Source organism: Elgaria multicarinata, chromosome 4, assembly GCF_023053635.1.
Source record: "Elgaria multicarinata webbii isolate HBS135686 ecotype San Diego chromosome 4, rElgMul1.1.pri, whole genome shotgun sequence".
Lineage (NCBI taxonomy): Eukaryota > Metazoa > Chordata > Lepidosauria > Squamata > Anguidae > Elgaria > Elgaria multicarinata.
Genome location: NC_086174.1, coordinates 110,572,876 through 110,592,331, shown reverse-complemented (window position 1 = coordinate 110,592,331; position 19,456 = coordinate 110,572,876). Strand labels below are relative to the sequence as shown.

The window sequence follows — 19,456 nt, the reverse complement described above, 5'->3', positions numbered from 1 at the left end:
TAATTTTACAAAATAATAATAATAATAATAATAATAATAATAATAATAATAATAATAATAATAATAATAATGTAAAATTGAATCTGAGCAGCAGTAAATATTTGGTCTGTTATTCAGACTCAAATGTTCATAGAGCGGATGACTGTAAAATCATAGTAATAAAATTATTTTCGCATTTATCACAAGAAGGTAGTTAAATTGTGGTTGAGTTGGACCTTTGTAGAAATCCACAATCTGGAAAACTTTATGAGGCCAACTCTGGAAATAATGGTTTCAGGAATGCTGCTAAAAGCTCTGTAAAAAAAAAGTCCTTTTGATAGTTTCAAAATTTTCAAGCCTTTCCTACTAATACAGTTGATAAGGCCTGCAGTTATTCCAGGCTAGTTCCACTGTGACACAATTCAGTTAACCATTTGGGATATTTGTATACATGCAGTATAAAAACCCTATATATTGCTTCAGGAGATACTTCACCTTCTTTGGCATATCTTTGGGGCCTTAGTTACCTGGGAGCCACTTTCCAGTGAGTGGCTGCCATGTGGCTGAAGTAGTGTTGAAATGACTAAGCACATAGACAGAGTCAGTTGCACAGGTCTTTCCCATAAAATGAGTATCATGGGAAAGATGGGCAGATTGCAGGGTTGGCATCTGCGCAATTCCTCCCCCCCCCCCCGGACCTCTGTGCCTAAATGTGGTTGGGTCATTTAAACATGACATCATCTAGGCAGGAGCCATTCATGGAAAAACAGCCCCCACATATTTAAGATAATATTTCAAGAGCCCAGAAGGTGTCATCACAATGCTCTGCAATGCTTGCAAAGTCTAGATTGGGCAGAAAGATCACAGAACACGGAGGGCCTACGTTTGTAGGAGTATGGGCAGTATCTAATCCTGTCTGCTATGCAACAGCAAATTCGTGCTTCGGGGTGCAAGACCCAAAGGCTATCTGTAAGGGGGCAGGTCGGCGGAGTTCCCTTAGGCAATCCCTGCCAACCTGCCCCCTTTCAGGTTGTCCCCTGGAAGCGCTAAATTGATAATGTGCAGGTGGTGGTGGCCACTTGCGCAACGGGCACAAAAGGATGGGTAGGGTTGAAAGCTACCCAATAGGAACTGCAAGTATAGGTTTTGGTGCTACACATCACCTTTTGTAGACATCCCTGTGCCCCTAATACCATCATCTGTGTCTTACTTTTAGGAGGCCAATCAATTCAGGCTAACTTCCCCCCCCCTCATGAAATGACTTTTTATTTTGTGATGTTGCAAAAGGTTTTGTGAACATTCCAATTCCAATGTATATGTGTGTTTATATGTAGATAGATAATATTTCTATACCATTGGAATAGGCAACTGATATGGTGATGCCATCATGAAGTCCTTTTGTGTTTGTATGTTGTGATAACTGGCTACTTCCATGTCTGATATATTGCAGGCACATTCTTTCACAGCACAAACACATGGCAAGATCACAGCATACCGCAAACAGATAAACCCCAATTTGTATTAGCTTCCAGGAGATGGTAAAGCTGACTCTTCCCATGCAAACAAAACACTATAACACATCGAATGGTTTTCTGAATCTATTCCGTGTCACTTTTTTACAACAAAAAGAGATTTGCTTTTCTTTGGGGGGATGGGGGGATGACACTGAAAGGTTACCAGAATTCATACGTTGAAACTTAATCCTACTCTTGCTCTGACAAAAATATGACCAATTGACTCAGTTATAAGATTTGCAACCGACTTCTGGGTATCAATACTACTTTAACTGCAATGGTGTTTTTTTTTAAGGGCAGGGCTCTATCAGCTTCTAATTTAAGTCAATGGCAAAGCTGCCTCTAGAATTGGGGGTTCAGTATTAAATGTGTAAATTGCATCTGATCCTGCATTATAGTACAGCTTAATTGTTTAAGTCCATATTTAAATACCTATATTGTAATGTTCTGAAGTTGCAATCCCATGTATGTTTAGATGGGGGAGGTATTCGTACCACTCCAAGCATTCCCCAGCCAGCATAGGAATTGGAGAACTTTTTTCTGTCTAAACACGCATAGGATTGCGCTCTAATTGTAGCTGTTATTATTTCCTTTGACCTAAAGACTTGTGTGATGGGAGGGTTCCATTTAAATGAAATCTCACATGTAGATTTCTGTTACATTAAAACAGTTCAGCCAGTGGTTAGTGAGGGCACATGAAAACTTGGGTAACAGTCAGGCATAAGTGCTCTTCAGTTCTAAGCAAGCAGCAATGGCTATACTATTTACCTTTGTGTGTGTGTCTCCCCCAGGAAAAGGCAAGCAATGGATCCCCCCACCCCGTTATCACTGCCTCCTTCCCTTTTAATGGGATTTGGACTGTTCTTGGTAGAATGGAGCCAAATCTTCATGTGTTTAAATGTTCATGTTGAAATGTGCATGCTCAATGACAGAGGACCTTTAGTCACACAGCAGATCCAATTGCACTAAAAAATCAAACGTGTTTCTCTGTTGTGTTACCTACATAAAAGCTTGCAAGTAGCTGTAGTATATGCTTCTATACCCTCTGGAGGATTACTCTTTCCCAGTCTTGGATACAGGGTGCAGTCCAGCAGGGCTCTACCGTTGTGTTTCCCACTGCTCTAGTGCAAGGCTAAGGTGTTGGGATGCAACTTCCATCATTCCCAGGCATGATGGGAACTGTAGACCGAATACAGACAAAATAGTGCACAAAGCACACAGCTACTATAATAAAAATGTTAACATTTCCCCAAGATATGAATCACATAAAACCATTTAAAAATATTTCTGCATCCAAATATAAGATGTTCATTACCATTATTGTGTTGTTTTTTTATTTTTACATGATTTTAGCAAAGTAATTCCTTTTGTATCACTATTGAATAATTTCTTCCTATCTTAAAGTCACAAAAGTTCATATGTTTAAGAACTGAAGTATTAACATGACAGATAGTGGTTTATCTTCTGAACAACTACAAAGCAACCAAATTAATAGTTTTGGATAAATTCATGCTCTGCTTCTGGGATAGCTAACAGTTTTTGAATCGTCCCTGTTCAATAGGCCAGTCTGACTGGCTTATTCGAAGGATCCTTATTTAGTTAATTATGAAATCTTTACAACATTACACAGTGATAATAAATCGATTCCCATACTATGAAACCTTGAAACAGAAAATAACAAATCATTTCTTCTTCTTATAAGTAACAAGCTATGGTTCTTGTTCTCAATCAGGTAGCATTTGTTTTTGAAATTCAAAGTTGCTTGTTTCTTCTTCTTCTTTTTATTCTTCTTTGCTAGTGTTTTGAATTTTCATGTGAATGTAGAGTTAGCTCCTGGAGTTCCTTATTTTCATTTTGAGTTATCTACATTTAATTTTGCATGCCTGCATGTTGTGACTATGGAAAGGTCAAAGTCCTTAGAGATCTGCAAAACTGATGGGAAAAAAGAAAGAAGGATATCATGGGAATTAGATGACAAGACGGGGCACAGTGGAAAAAAAATGAATATGGAAGACAAGAAAAGGAGAAGGCATACTGTTGCTGATGTGAGGTAAAGGTCGGCTACCTTCCCTTGTGTATTTATCCCAGTAATCCTAGTCATCATTATTTTACTAGTTTGGGGGGCTGGGTGATGTCCTAGCTTCTGTTTATGCATTGCTTGGTTACTGTCTTACATAAAAGCTGGGAGATGGTATCTTCATTATATAAAGTTTGTTTTCTATTTTTTTTCTCGTATGTTTGCAACTTTTAACTTAGCATAAGGTTACATTCGCCCACACGGACACACACAAAACCCCCTCAGTTCTCTTACATTTAGGTATCCTAAATTTCAGGAGGATTTTTTTATAAGAAACATGGAGCTCCCACACATATGGATTAGCTGCCCTCCACCATCTCCTTTATGCTTAGCACCATGTCATTCCCAAGAACCATAATAATGTTGGCATACAATTACAAGTAGAGTATGTATGTGTGCACATAGATACACACACACACACACACACACATATACACACACACACACACACACACACACATTATCTACTTTCTGTGGATACTCTTGTTAATGGTTAAGTGCTTCAATTTTGTCTAGCACAGCTAGAATTGTAGGGTTATAATTTTTCACAGACTTTGCTCTTCTGCCAGGGGAAAAAAAAAGACTTCAGTGCAAATTGAAAATTCACTACCCTACAATGCCAACACCTTTGGCCTAATAACAGGTACAATCTGAATTATTTTGCAGAACATCTATGACAGAACAGGAATTTTATTTAGTGCTAATTCCTATCTGTAAAATTAATTTTCCTTGTTCCTGAGTCCAAAGAGTAGTAGCTAATCATTCTGTTCTTGACCTTCCTGTCACTCATTGGGTGCATTCAGATTATTCTTTTGCATTAACTTTGGAAGTTATAGTAGGATAGCTTCCCACAAAACTGTGTTGTTTGTAAGGTTGCATCTAGATTCCGAGGCCTTAGGTAGACCTAAGGATTATCCCAGGCAAATGGAGGGGTCATCCCTGCCCTAGACTACAATCCCAAAGCGCCACAAGGCTGGTTTCTATGTCAGTTACAGTAGCAGGGCAGGAAAAAAGGTTCATTGCATGATGGGAATTATAGTTCCAAGACCATTGCTTCATAGCTATACACATGGTGTAAACATACTCAGCTTGCATCTTTCGAGCTAACCTGGCTAGTTCTGAGGACACATTGCTCTGATGACCTGGTGTCTGGCATGCATTCTCTCTCTGTCTTTCTCTCTCTTTCCTAGAATAACGCATGCATGCTGTTGTTGTTTTTCTCACTCCTTTTTGCTCTATAAATAGTGCCTGGCACAAAAACAAACTAACAAAAAAAAAACCCACAAGCCCACATGCATATTTGTAATGGACAGTGACAGTATTTACATATAGTTGTTTATTGGCTACTCTCCAACTTTAAGGATAGCATACAGCAGCAGCAGCTGCTTAATTAATTGAAGCAATAAATTTGTTAGGGCCATATGCAACAGTGTCGTTCTGCTGACAGAACTATTTCTCTCAGTAGAACCGGAAGGGGGGCAGTTGCCCCAAGGCCCCCCTGCGTGCTCTTAAAAGCTGCCCCAGAGGCTCCTCAGGCAATGCACATCTCACCCTCCTTTAAACTGCAGTCCACATTGCAGCTTAATGGATCCTTTGTGGTGTGGGGAACAGAATTGGGCTCAGTTATCCATGGACGATTCCCTCTTCCCCTTTGAGCCGTAAGATGAAAAGAAGCAAGCAGCAGGTCACGTGCTTCCTTTCATATGAATTGACAGCCCCACTAGCTGTGTGATGCTTTCTGCTGCAAATATTAAAAGTGGGGGGAGACTCCACTCCTGAAAATCACCCAGGAATGGAGGGGTGCAGCTGCACCCCTCCATTCCTGGGTGATTTTCAGGAGTGGAGTCTTCCCCCCCACACACCTTTTAAGCTAAACACATTTGAGGGGGGGGACATATTTTGGAGGTCCTCTCAGCATACAAAAACCCTCTCCTGGATTATTTTTCCCTGTTTCCACACCCAGTCCATCACATGCGAGAAATCTTATTTGAAAATAGGAAGGAGTATGTGGTTATTTTGATCCTGTATGGAAACAGAAGACAGCAAAATGTGGGGAGGGAGACCTGAGAAATGCAGCATCTGGTTTATATTGAAGTATTTTGGTGCTGCTCAAGCTTTGTTCTCCTAAAACCAAATCAGCTGAAATTGATTTAATTTTAGGTTCACCTTTGGTTTAAGGACAACAAGAGAATTTGCAGCAGTTACAGTCTAGGTTTTCAAGTTTGCTGTTGACATAAAGGATGATTTAGCTGTGATTATCATAAAGCATGTGTCTGGCAGGCTGTAGATTTTTCCATGGCTCATCATCAAATTCCATATTTGCATTTCTTTAGGCCTATAAAAAAAACCCACATCCATTGGATTTTACTATACAGTCTTACCAACAAGGGATGGTGAATTTCCAATAGTGCCACGTTTTCTTTTGCCTTAGATTAATATAAATGATTTTTTTCACTGATAATTAAAAGGGGAAGGTGTGTTTCCACAAGAACTACAGTACGTGGTTTGTTAATCATTAGCTGGATGTAATAAACAAGATCTTTTTAAAAAAATGGTTTTCAGAATAAAACTGTTTTAAAGAGGAATCCCCATAAAGTAATTTTCTTTTGACCTTATTTGCTACTTTTTTTATTCCATTTGGTAAAACAAGACTTCTTATAATAGGGTTCAATAAATGTGTGAGGTGATCCAGTTATATAGCAATTTGCCACCATGCAGGGAAAGATCAATTTTAAACACAGAAATTTAGAAGTGATGATTCGCCTTTTATAATATTCTAAAAGTGTAGATATACCCACATTCTAAGTGTGGTTGAAGTCACATGAAGTCACTTTGTCTTACTCTGATGCTTCAGAATGGCAAATGTATTTCAAGCGATCCCACCACACTTTATAATGACTTTTTGCCTTCTTACTAATTTCCATACAAAGAACAAGGCTCATCTGTTGCAGCAAAAACAACAAAGAGTCTCGTGTCACCTTTCTAGCAGCCCTTTTGGCTAAAGGACAAGTAGAAATGCAATCAAAATGTAGTACGGCATCATCTTTCATAGACTGTAGTTCACAGGGCGGATGTCAGGAGTAGGCATCACTGGGTACTTCCCAGGGGCACACACAGAAGCAGGGGCCCACTGACAAGAGCCCCCTGGAGTTCCTCCTCCTCTTTGTCATTGCAACCTGCTTATTCACCTGCCTCTTGCTCTGGCCCAGACAATGGTGGTGGTGAGAAGGAGGAGCAGCAAATGTCACAGCCTACTTGCTCACCGGCTCTCTGCAAGCAAGTGGTCATAATGCTGAGAAAGAGAATGAGGAGCAATAGCAGCTGGTGACAATGGTTGTGAGGAGGTAGATCCACTGAGAGAGGGGGGCATTGTGGGCATCCTAACCCTGAAGGCCCTCAAAACCTGAAGCTGGCACTAACAGGTGGCTTTCTCATGTGCCTGCAGGCCACAAAAGCTTATGCCATAAATATGTTATTAGCTTTTAAGATGCCGCAATACTTTTTCTTGCTTTTTTCCTGCTTACTAAGGAATAATTGAGATGTTTGGGAGTCCAGAAATTACCCATATACTTTGGGCATATGCCTGGAGCATGTGTCCAAGCCACTTCTAATCCATTAAGTCAAATACTGTTTGTGAGCAGGGGTGCATGAGCATCCTGTGGTTCTCCTTGAATGGGGTCATACCTTTTGAGCACTCCAGCAGAACATTTGCAAAGGCTTGGGGGTGATCACAAAGTGCCTGCCGCCACCTCCCCCTTATCTTACCCCAAGCCCCAGAAACATACCTCAAGAGCCTGCTCCTCCATGGTAATGGTGCACTTTTTGCCAGTTTCCCATTGGGGATTTTGCAAGTTGTAGTCAGAAGAAGGAGCTTCACTGGGATTTGGGATCACCTGCAACCTCTGCCTTCACTTGCCCCCCAAGATAGGTTTTTGGGCCTCTGGTCAGGAAAAGGGGGCAAAGATGGCAACTCACCCAGATCAAGGCAATAACAGCCTTGCTCACTGCAGGTCAAGCATGGCTTTGCTCATCTTGATTCTTCTTATAAGCATTCAGATTGGGATGCAAGGCTATGTGAATGCCGCTACTCCAATTCTCGCAACGTCAAGTCCAGGCTCAGTTTTGCCAACATCTGAAGCCAGCAATTTCGTACCAATGATAATATCCACCATGATTTGGGATCTATCATGTTGATTATCATTCACGTTAATTATGCAACACTTGTGTGGTCTTCCATGCTGGTTTGCGGTGCTGATCTCAAGTTGCTCAACACTCCTCAAGAGTAATAAGACTCTTATGAAAAAAGTTGTATTACTAGTCACCTGAATTACTAGAGTTGCAGACATGAAAGTGACAAAATCATTTAAAATTCTTGTGTGTTAAACCACATTTAGTCCCACTGAAGCATTCAGTGTCATTTAAATTAAGGCAGTTCTGCCTCCATTCTAATACTATGCATGTTTACTCATAAATAAACCCCTCTGGATTGAACAGGGTTTACCTGAAGCAAATTTGCAGAGAACTGCAACCTTAGCCAGTTTATGGAACAGGCTAGTTTTTATTTATTTTTTATTGTTCTAGCTAAATGTTGTTGTTGTTGTTGTTGTTGTTGGTATGGCTGACAAAAAAGGTCATTGCAGACAATCTGAGGTAGCACTTAAATGTGGCACACTTTGAATAACAGTGGGCAGTTTATTTTTAGAAATATTATGTTCCTCATTAAAAAGAAGTGATTATCTTTCCCTTTGGTCCAGGAGTGCTACATGCTCTGAAGTTATTAGCATTCATGAGCAACCTCCTTACAAAGGGCTCCATAGGGGCTCAAAATTAGTAAGTGATTCTTCGGTATCAGACAGAGAAGACTGAAAGCATACTAACTGGCACTGGTGAAAGTCAGAGATTCTGCCTAAAGACCAGAGTCACTAAATCTATATATTGACAGCAAAGAAGAATATGGATTATTGATCTTTGGATGGTTCTTTGTTGTGCTAAAGAAGTATATGGAATAGGCGTGACCTACTAATGAATAAAAATATCAAAGGATTCTCTTGCTAAGATATCAATATGTCTGAAAAAACACAGTAAAAGCTATTATTTCAGAAGTGATTGTGGCTGCCTTGATTACGGAAAAAAAGATGTATTTTCATAGAGTACATAGGTGAGTTGTTTTAGAAAGCAGTTGATAAATGTGTGATATTTGCTTTCAATTTTGTGATCATGTTATACAATTCAGAGACATTTATCAGACTATGCAGTCACCAATATAACTTTTATATATAATAATTAATCTATATTTTCATTGCCCTATCTATATCTTTATCTATCTACGATTATGTATGTAGTTGACCTACATATTTTATTCTCCCAGCATTTTAACAGTCTATAAATAAATTTTAACTTGGTGTTTTAAATTTCTAATTTTGCATTGCTGCTGTTTTTATCTGGTTGAGCCTTTATATTGTATTTTATATTATGGTTTTATACTGTTATTTTATACTTTGAATGATTTTAATTTTTGTGGACTGCCCAGAGAGCTCCGGCTATTGGGCGGTGTAGAAATGTAATAAATAAATAAATAAATAAATAAATATTTAAATATATTGATAACCTCAAAATGATCTAATTATATTATATTGCATGTTTGCCTAACTTGAGTACCACTTAATGAATAAAGTCTTTTTAGTTTATTTCCAATTCAGTGGGATCAAACCACTTAAAATATGTACTGCCAGTCAAATATGATCTTGGCTATTTCAGCAGCTCAGTTTCAGTCAAGGCAACTTTATCCCTTTTAAGCAGTTCCTATTTGGCTGTGAATGGCATTCTATAATTCTTTGGTTGGAATCCACAGAATCATTGGTGGTGTTCTGGTTATGCATGGGGGTATGCAAAAATTTAAAAACCAGCCAAAAATGTGCATTTTCCCCATAGGCTAAAATGGTGAAATTAACATTTTGAGGGGATTTGCACATTTTGGGGGGAATCTGCATATTTTCACAAATTCGGAAACTGAAAAAAAAATCTGATTCCGTTGATGAGCAGACAATGGAATGAAAGGTGTGTGACAATCTGTGAAACACAAATGAAAAGGATTTTACACAATCTGTACATCCCAATCCCCAGCACAATGAGCCATGGGATATATAGTTTACCAGGGTGCCAGTGTCCATTACTAAGCACCAATGTGATATAATGATTACAGTGATTGACTGATACTAGTCTCCTCTCGGCCATGAAGCTCACAGGGTGACTTTGAGCCAATCTCTGACTCTTAGCCTAACCTATCTCACAGGGTTGTTGTGAGGATGAAATGGAGAGAAAGAAGTTTATGTATGCTGCCTTGGGCTCCTTGGAGGAAATGGCAGATTCCATCACAAAACCCTTACTTTATAAGCAGTTTAAAGTTGGGTTGATTTCAATGGAAAGTTGAGCAGTTGGTTAGATCTCCATTTAAATTAATGGGATTTAAAAGTGTTCAACTCTGTCTTAGTCTTTAGATAGACTGTAAGCCTTCATCTGCCTGTGAGTACTTTACACTCCAGCTATTAGTCTAGTACTGTTAGTAAATTGTTATTTGTACACAACCATTATTCAACAAAATGTATAATAGAGCCAAACTGCTCTTTTCCTTTTAGTTTTCTATAGAAGCCCCCTCTTCCCTGATTTATCTTTAAAATTAAGGTTGCAATCTTATTAAACTCAATAGGGCCTACTTCTGAGTAGAGATGCCTGGGATTGCACTGTAAGGCTATGTGTGGTACTAATAGCTACAGATGTCAAATGTTCTCAATCTTTATTATTTAATTTATTAAAAACTCTCCAATGTGGAACAGTTCCTTAGTGTGTTCCATTTTATGCATGCAACATTAAACAAGATGTTCTCAAAGAGAATGTCCTTGGTTTCAAATAGATATTTTATTAGAGAAATAAAATTAAATTCTGATTGCCAGTGGTTGGATACTAACTCTTTTTGGTTGGTTGAAAAAAACAACACTCTTGACTTGATGTGAGTCATTTCCCCCCCCCCCAAAAAAAAATCTATTCTGGTTAACAGTTCAGTTAAATGAAGGAATATAGACAATAAACTGATTTTATTCACTACAACCATAATAGAAGTCCACTTATTCCAATGTAACTTTTTCCAGATAAGTGTGCTTAAGTTGCACCCTTTATTGCCTTAGTATTTTGGCTCAAATGTGGATGTCACCTATCTTTGTATAACCTCATACTGTATTACTGCAGCCCTATTATAGATACCTTCAATGGGAAGGATGAACAGGCTGTGCCCTGTGACACCCTGCATTTGAGCCCCCAAGGAACAACTACCTACCACCAGCCTCTTGGATCTTCCTGAAACTACTGAAGAGCAATTCCATCATCAAGTCCTGCGGGAATGTCATTAGCAATTCGCAGGCCACAGTATCCAAGGCTGCAGAAAGATCTAAAATAAAAATTTAGCATAGAAAGGGTCTTGATCCACCTGCTGTTTTGATCCAACCCAAGTGCTGCAATGACGGTGCTTAATCATTAGCTCACCTTGGTGAGGTACTGGACATGGGGAAGTTAATTGAGGCTGAATTCAGGCTACAGTAGTGATAACTGGCAGTTCTCATTTGGAGGAATAGAGAAACCCATAATTGCTGAGATTTCAGTTTTCTCTGAGATTTCAGATTTTCACCCTTGAAGTACTTTTTGATTTATCACTGCACTTGGAAGCTCAATTTGTCATTAGTTGACTGGTGAGAAGGTTGCAACTATTAGTACCCATCGTTCATGCCTTTCTAAGCTCAGGACATATTACATCAGTACTCCTGCATTTGCATTGTCTACTTATTGATAATTTTGATCAAACCCCTCATACTCCATTGTATGAAAATATGGCCTTTAATGTTGGCTGCAAATGTTGTCTAGATTATGTATCACTGATTGGCGTATGACGTCTTTATCAAAAGGGCTATCAAGTCTTCACCAAAAGATTGATCTATCCATTCTTTACAAAAAGACCCATTCTTAGTGGCTGGCCCGTAGCTGTTGGGGTCCTATCACTGGAGTCTTGCTTGCCGGAGTCAGTTTTAGACTATTTTTTTAAAACACTGTAAGATAGTTTATCTGGTTTTGCTTTATCTGGTTACATATATATGGTGCAGCATATGTATGGTACAGCATAAAATACTGACATTGTATTTTAGTGTCAGGCAGAACAATCTTAATCTCTTTGGACAGCCGTCCAAAGAAATTATGATGTGGAGGAGGGATCCTTCACCAACAGAGGGGACTATGTGCCTATTACATCTGTAGGAATTTCTGTGGGTGCAAATCTATAACATGGCATTTCAGGGGTAGCCAGAAGCAGCTTTGGGTTTGCAGGATCCAAAGCCACTCTCTTCCCCTGGACCTTGAGGGTGGGGTGGGGAAATAATTCTCTCCCCACCCCACTCTCAATTTTCAGTGGTGTGTGTATTCTGGAAAAGTAGGATCTGTCATGCTAACTGTCTGGCAAAGTCACCCACCCTCGCCAGTGAGAGCTATCAGGGCTTTGGAATTGTTGGAGGATCCAACACCTCTCTCTTCCTCCAAACCTGTTAGGGTTACTCTGTTAATGAACATATTACGTACAAATCTTAGTTGATTTTGATTTTAGTGTTATTGCTTTCCCCAAGCCAATAGGATGGAACAGACTAGAGATCCAAATAAAATAAAATAACTAAAATCATAATACTAAAGCCACGTACCTAGGCTTTTAACATTTACTTGGGCCTAAGTCCTGAACAGACATGATGCAGCAATAATAATAATAATAATAATAATAATAATAATAATAATAATAATCTTTGCCTTTTATATGAAGAAATAAGAATATTTTTTCTGCATCCTTGTTGAATTCCCATCAATTCAGCTATATTGTGCAAGCTTATGCTATGAAGCATGGAGGGTTTTCAAACCACCAACACGATTTATATATTTAATGAGGATTTAGTGTGGTTTTCTTTTGAAAAATGTAAATGGATAACTATTTATCTTACAAGGGGTATAAACACTGTCTTTCATCAGAAACATTTACATTAATGAAATGTATTTACCCTGCAGTATTATGTTTTATTGCATCTCTTTGTTTTGATCAGAGTAATATATATCATGTGGAGATTACAGAGAGAGAGAGACTTCTCCATAGTTAACTTGTGTCTTTGTTCCTTTATTTTCTACTATCATAAATTCTGAGTGTTTTTGTGTGAATGCTGGACAGTGGATTACTACTAAGATGATCAGTGTAGCGTAGCATGCCAACATCCTTGCTTTTGAAAGACGTCTCCCATTGACCATAGACTTATACATTCCCAATGCATTAGCAGGTGGGACTTGACAGATCCAGTGAACGAACAGAGTAAAAATAGGAAATTGGAAGTGGTACGCTGCTTTCAGTTAGGATCTGGAAAAGAACATGAGTTTCAGGAAATTGAATACAGACAATTCAATGTACCTTGGTATAAAAAAAATATGAAAGTATACAAGATTATTTAGGGGGGAAATCAGTACAATTTTGCTAAGATGTTTTTAAGATTTGAAGACTTTATTAAACACAAGCATAATTTAAATGTACATGTATGTTTTTACTTTGTAAATATAGTACGTTTAATCCTAAAATGCAAGGCAGACGGATGGGGACTTCAGGGAGAACCATCACAAAGAGCACAAGTGTGAGTGGAGAAGTGTATAAACTGGAACATAATGATGGGAGTCAATCAGACACTGCAGTTGGTACGGTTGGAACAGGTGGGAAGAAAAGACGGTCAAGCCTTAGTGCCAAAGTGGTTGCCATGGTATCTCGAAGAAGCAGAAGCACATCCCAGCTTAGTCAAACAGGTGAGTGAAATATGTGTGGTAAAAAAACGTGGTCCTTAAAACATAATAAAATCAGATCAGTGTGCAGATGTAGCCGCTCCAGGAAACAGTGTTTTGACAAGGAGGGTTCCTTTGTGTGTGTCTCTGGCAGTGGTGCAGAACCTCTTCCAGCCCGCATTCCAGTGGTAGGTGTGGCTAAGACAAAAGAGGCAGGGCAAAAATACCAGCCCATTTTTTTGTTTATAGCTCATACTGCCAGTAACTAAGCCTTTTAGAGAGGCTGGGGAGAGAGACTGAACAAGAGCTGGGAAACCACTCAGCAGTTGGTGGATGGGGTGGCTGTGAAGGGGGCAAGGCCAAGGGAAGGATGCAAGGCCTTCTGGGTAACACTGGAGGGCTGGATGGAACTTTAGGCATGAAGTTCTGCACCCCTGGCGTATGGGTTGATGCAACCATGATTTTCATCAGAGAATCATAATGGAATAAGAGCGATGACACTTCATTCTGTTCCTTGTACTGTATACATACAATATAAAAAAGAGGCCAGTTACAACCCCTGCGCAATTTGAAATGCTTAACAATGTTGTTGTTGTTGTTTTTAAAGAAAAAGGTATTGATTTTGAAAATAATTACTGCTGGGTCCTTTACCTGAAAAAAATATACCTTAAAAATAGGGTTACTGAAGTGAGTTAATAAGAGTGTAGCATGATGATACATTACATGCTTTCAAAGTCCCTGTTCTTTCTTGGTACTTCAGAAATCTTAAATGCCTCTTCTCTATAGCCTAAAGAAAGAGCAGAGCTGCTATAGAGGGAAGAGATAATAGAACACAGTTCTATTAAAATCAGTGAGGAGAGCAGGCATCCTTAAGTGACTTTAAAAAGGAAAGGAAAAACTTGACGTAAGTCAATCAGACTTACAACAGTGGGTCAATCTCATGATCACGATCATCACAGTCTGCAGGTATGTCAAATATTTCTGATTTGTGTTATCAAATCTTCCCTCACCCTTCCTCCCACCCCACCCATCCTTGGCATTCACAGGTAAAATGAAATTCAGCTATTTAAATATTGATTAATGCCATATATATCTGCAGTTTTCAAATAAACCTGCCAGGTGAATAATGTGTTTGTGTGTTTCAGCCAACAGATTTATTGTAGAACTTCTGAAGTTAGAGTGAAGGGGGTGTTATACCAAGACTAATTCTATATGAAATACTCATTTTGTGTGTCATACTTGCAGTAATGCCCTAGATAATTTAGGGACAACGGGCACATCTTAAAATATCTTCTAAACTCGGGTGGTGGTGATTAGTAGTAGTACATATTAGTAACATGGTCTGTGCAAAAACTATAACTTTCCTTAAATGATCATATCAGAACCATGAATGTAATTTTTCTGCTATTCTGAATTTAGAGCTGAGATTAAAGGCACTGGCTTTCTATTTCCAAAGAGGCCACCAGGCTTCAAAAGCAGACTTCATCTCACAAAACTGCAGTTACATTTTGTTTGCAAGAAGGATAGGAAGTCACACATTAAGGCTATCTCTGAATTTTGGCATGCCCAACTACTACTAGGACTGTATTGCTATTGAGGAAATTGAAGATCCACTTTAAATAATATGGCACACTTATAGATCTCTAGCACCACAACCCAAAAACGTTTGCCGGAAGTGTCCCATTAATTTCAGTAAAATTTACTTCTAAATGAAAAATGCTTTCAGCTTAAACTTTGAAGGAAGAGTGATCTCCATTTCATTGCTTTTCTACATTCCCTCACCCTGCAAGGTTTTTATATGAAGAATGAAGGCATACTGCTGTTCAAACATATACAATCATATTTATGCTCAACCTACATTATCAAGTAACTCTTTATGTACTATTATAATTATCAGAATGATGCAGTTTCTGGTATGCATGATACTGGAAATAGATTAATTTGTGTCAAGATAATTAAGTACATACCCTCAACTGACTTTGGTATACATTTCAGTTTCGTTTAGCGCCAATAATAACAAAGGTTGCAGTGGTAAGGCCATTGGTTCAGAATCAAGTTCAATTGAAATCTATCAGGCTCACCTATATAAATCTATTAGATTTGAGACAAAAAGTTTCTTTCAGTTTTTCCTCTGAGAAATCAATTCAAGAGTTGGTTTTACATTTAGTCTCATTATAATGTGTTTGTTCAGTTTATCTCTGTGTGTAAATTTTCTGTGAGAAGATTATTTTTGTAGGCAACTTTCATATAGTTTTTCCAATGAAATAAGTGACAATTTCTCAGGAATCTGTGCAACTCATATTCAGACATTTGTACAAAGCTAGGGATAACTGGATTGTAGCCACTGCTGTGCAGTGATTTCGGGAGAGGAGAAGTTTTCCTTTCTGATACAGTTTTAAATTTGATTGGATGTGTAATCTTCTTTGATCTACATCCCATTTTTAAAATTAGTATTCACGTCACCGAACACAATCTTAGTGCAATGTGATGACAGTTCCCTTCCTCTCTGAGGAAGACAGGAGGTGATTCCTTCATAGATTATTTTTGACACACAGTACTAAGCATGGGCTTGTGAAACGTATTCAGGAACGGATCTTTGTGTGTAATGCTGTTGGGCTGCCAAAACTGGATGTTGACAAAAAACGCTACAAGTGGTAAAAATTCAATGCAGTGATTTCTGTTGGCAGTTTCTGAACAATGCCACAATTCCTTGATGGGTCCCTTTGGGAAAACAAAATACAGACATTATGGAGACTGTTTGCTGCTTGCATTGCAATGCTGTTGACTATTCCTTCTGATCACAGGTTGACCTCAGCCTTTTATGCTTTATGTCGAAAAAAATGTAAGGATCCTTTGCATTTATAGCTCATTAGATTTCTCTATCCACTTAGCAGCTTTACTCCAATCTAACCTAATTCAATAGATGTTTGAATTGCCCCTGGAAATGCTCCCTGTTTTAGAAATCATGGAGAAATATTTGTCTCTTATCACACATGTTTGTGCTTGTCCTCCCAACCAATGAATTCAGAATGCAGTGAGGAAGTTTTCAGTTCAGTAAGTGATTTGGAAACAATGCACATATATATTCTGTGAAGGCTTAGGAATTTGGATGCAACTGCTGAAAGTTGTAACATCATGCCAAGCAGCTGAGCAGTTTTAGAATGGTTAATTAATATGAAACAATGGAGCCAATCCTGTTTTCTCCTAATAGCACTCATATCATAGTAGAAGGAATGTGAAAATAATTAGCTATACTCCATTACCTGGATGTCACTGAATGCTTGTAATCGTTTTAACAGAGCTCATTATGTGACCAGGGATTATTTGTAGCAAAAGATTAAGGGATTTTAAGGATTTTCTTTAATAACTGAAAGGACTTGATCTAAACCAAGTCTCAAGTATATTTATGAATCCTTCTAACATTGATTGGATTTTGCTCATAAGGAAGATTGCATGCTGCTGTTAAATTGCTTAAATCCCATGTATTGCAATGGGATTTAAACAGACTCACTGTCTATTGGATTCCCCCCCCCCCCTTTCTGTCTTCAACAGTATTCCTTAAGGTTTCTTTTACACTCACTTATTTTATAGGTTTGGCTTTTGCATTCAGATTAATAGAATAAATATTCTTTTTCCTGTGCAATTTTACAGTCCCCTTCACTCCACAGTATAAATGGCAGAGTTTCTGTGGTGAAATTAAAAATGCTACTGTTTGAGCTCTGGCCCTAAATTAAGACAACGATAAGCAACCTAATGCCCTCTGGATGTTTTGGACTACAGCTCCCATGAGCCTCATCTAGCATGATCAGTGGTCAGGGATTGTGGGACTTGTAGTCCAAAATATCCGGAGGCTACCAACAGGTTGTTTAACCCTAAATTAAGAAAATGTAGACTTTGGGGATAAATATATGTCAATCCTACTGATGCCGAAGAGTCTACTGGCATTCCCAAATCGCCCTTTGTGTTTGAGGCTAAAATGTTAGTTGTAATGCACCCCAAACAGCTTCTCATCTATTTTTCCTTAACAGCAGCTCCTTGTACCATATAAGATGATGTTGGTAAAGCTGCCCTGAGTTTTGGGGGTTGGTTTATTGGGCAGTGTTTGGAGGGAAGGACTTGAAGGCCCCACTTTATGCACGTGAGTCAAAGTAGTTCTTTGGATTCTGGTCTATGTCTGGATCTCCAGCTCTCATCAAACCAATGAGATAGCTTTTCTGTGTCCATAAGTGTAGCAAAGGCAACATCCAATCCTCAGGCTTCAAACCAGAGTGTGTTAGGTGTGCCTAGGTCAGGGGTGAGGAACCACAGGCCTGGGGACCAAATCTGGCCCTCCAAGGTTCCTCAGTTAGCCACTCCGCCTTTCCTAGCCCCACCCATTTCCCCCAATTTCTAATGGTTTGATGGTTTTCTGATGTTGGTGCAGTTTTTTCTCCATCCTTAAAGGTTAAATGTCTCTCTCCTAAGGCTTAGTTACTGGCAGTAAGAGCTTTAAGCTAAAATATGCCGATTTGGGAGGGGGCTATTTTGGTTTCGCCCCATATGCCTTAAGTCCCACCCACCATTGGAATGCAGTCCCCGAGAGCATCTCTGAAGTGGAATTCACCTTGGGCTGGAAGAGGTTCAACACACCTGGCCTAAATTAATCACACACACACATTGAATCCCATTGATTTCGGTGGCCACGGCTGGCTTACTTTGATTGAGCCCAATATCTCTGAACAACTTGGGGTGGGGGGAGAGAGTCTTTGCTAGACATAGCTTGCAAAAATGCCTTGATCAGCTAGCAATTTGAGAAGAGGAAGGAACACCAATAATGGTACATTTGTGAATTACACTTTGCATATAAAAGTAAATTCCGATCCTGTTAAAATCAAAAGGACCCTGAAGACCTCAATAGGTTACTGCAAAAATGAAAATGAAAATAGAATGCTGCCAAATTAACCTGGCTTTTGAAAAATGGAACACAGGAAATTATAGGGAGTTAAGGAAATGTTAATAACACTGAACAAGAAAGTGAGCTGCAATCGCTAACAACATGGGGGATAAATTTGGTTATTTTGACTTTACTCTATAGCGTTATTATGAACCTCTGTCCCTAATTCTCTCTGCAACTCAAGTCTGCTCCTCAAGTGAATTAGTGACATTAATTTATTTTATAATTGAGTTTATTGCAACAATTTTATAAAGACATTACTTAATGTGAATGTAAAAATTTCAAGTTGCATCGCAGTAACTTTGAAATATCATACTGATACCCTGTTAAAATGGGCTTGTTCATGAATTCATGACACATAGGTGCATATAAGTGTGTGTGTGTTTGTCTCTGTTCACACATGCATATATTTATAAATATGTGAATACCATAATAACTTATGATGGGTAGAAAAGGCAAGAAGGTTATCCTTACCTCTCTATTTTCTCCTTCTCTCCCCAGACCTCCAGTGGGTGCATCATGTTTGGTTGGAAAGCTGTTCTGTAGGTACATAGGTAGCAAGAGCATAGCAACCTCCATTTCTGGAGGTTAGTTAGTTGCAGGTCGTTGATGGGCTATCAGTTGACATCCTAAGTTGTTGTTGTTGTTGTTGTTTGGGGGTGGGGGAGGAATCCTAAGGTGAAAACACACTCAACCCCCAATGTGCCTGGCTAATTGGTGTGGGGGCGGGGAGGGGTCATAGTACCATATAAATAAAGTCATATTGGAGGCTGGGTGATGTTCATGCAGGCTGGGTGATGTTCATGGCACTAGCCCCATCCACGTGGTTCCTTCATATTACTGGACTAGCATGTAAACACACCACAAAGTTCTCGTAAGCCAAACTAGACCTTTATCTAGAGTGACCATATGAAAAGGACAGGGCTCCTGTATCTTTAACAGTTGCATAGAAAAGGGAATTTCAGCAGGTGTCATTTCTATGCATGCAGCCCCTCATGAAATTCCCTCTTCATCACAACAGTTAAAACTGCAGGAGCCCAGCCCTCTTTGTATTTGGTCACTCTAGTATAGCTCCTGCAGCTTTAATTGTTGTGATGAAGAGGGAATTTCACCAGG

At 39.0% G+C, this 19,456-nt stretch overlaps 1 protein-coding gene across 31 annotated transcripts in view; it reads left to right on the top strand.

The window, feature by feature from the left end:
• The window catches only part of RIMS1 (regulating synaptic membrane exocytosis 1), a 278,881-nt gene that overhangs the window by 235,305 nt on the left and 24,120 nt on the right, over nucleotides 1-19,456 (top strand). For 15 of the 31 annotated variants that reach the window (XM_063124976.1, XM_063124973.1, XM_063124971.1 and 12 more), the window contains one exon: nucleotides 13,196-13,431. The exons of 14 other annotated variants lie outside the window; for them this stretch is intronic. In XM_063124976.1, coding sequence (XP_062981046.1) covers nucleotides 13,196-13,431 — 236 coding nt within the window. Of the gene's footprint in view, nucleotides 1-3,399; nucleotides 3,544-13,195; nucleotides 13,432-19,456 lie in introns of those variants that run through there. 2 more of the 31 variants (XM_063124997.1, XM_063124988.1) reach the window with 2 other exon arrangements.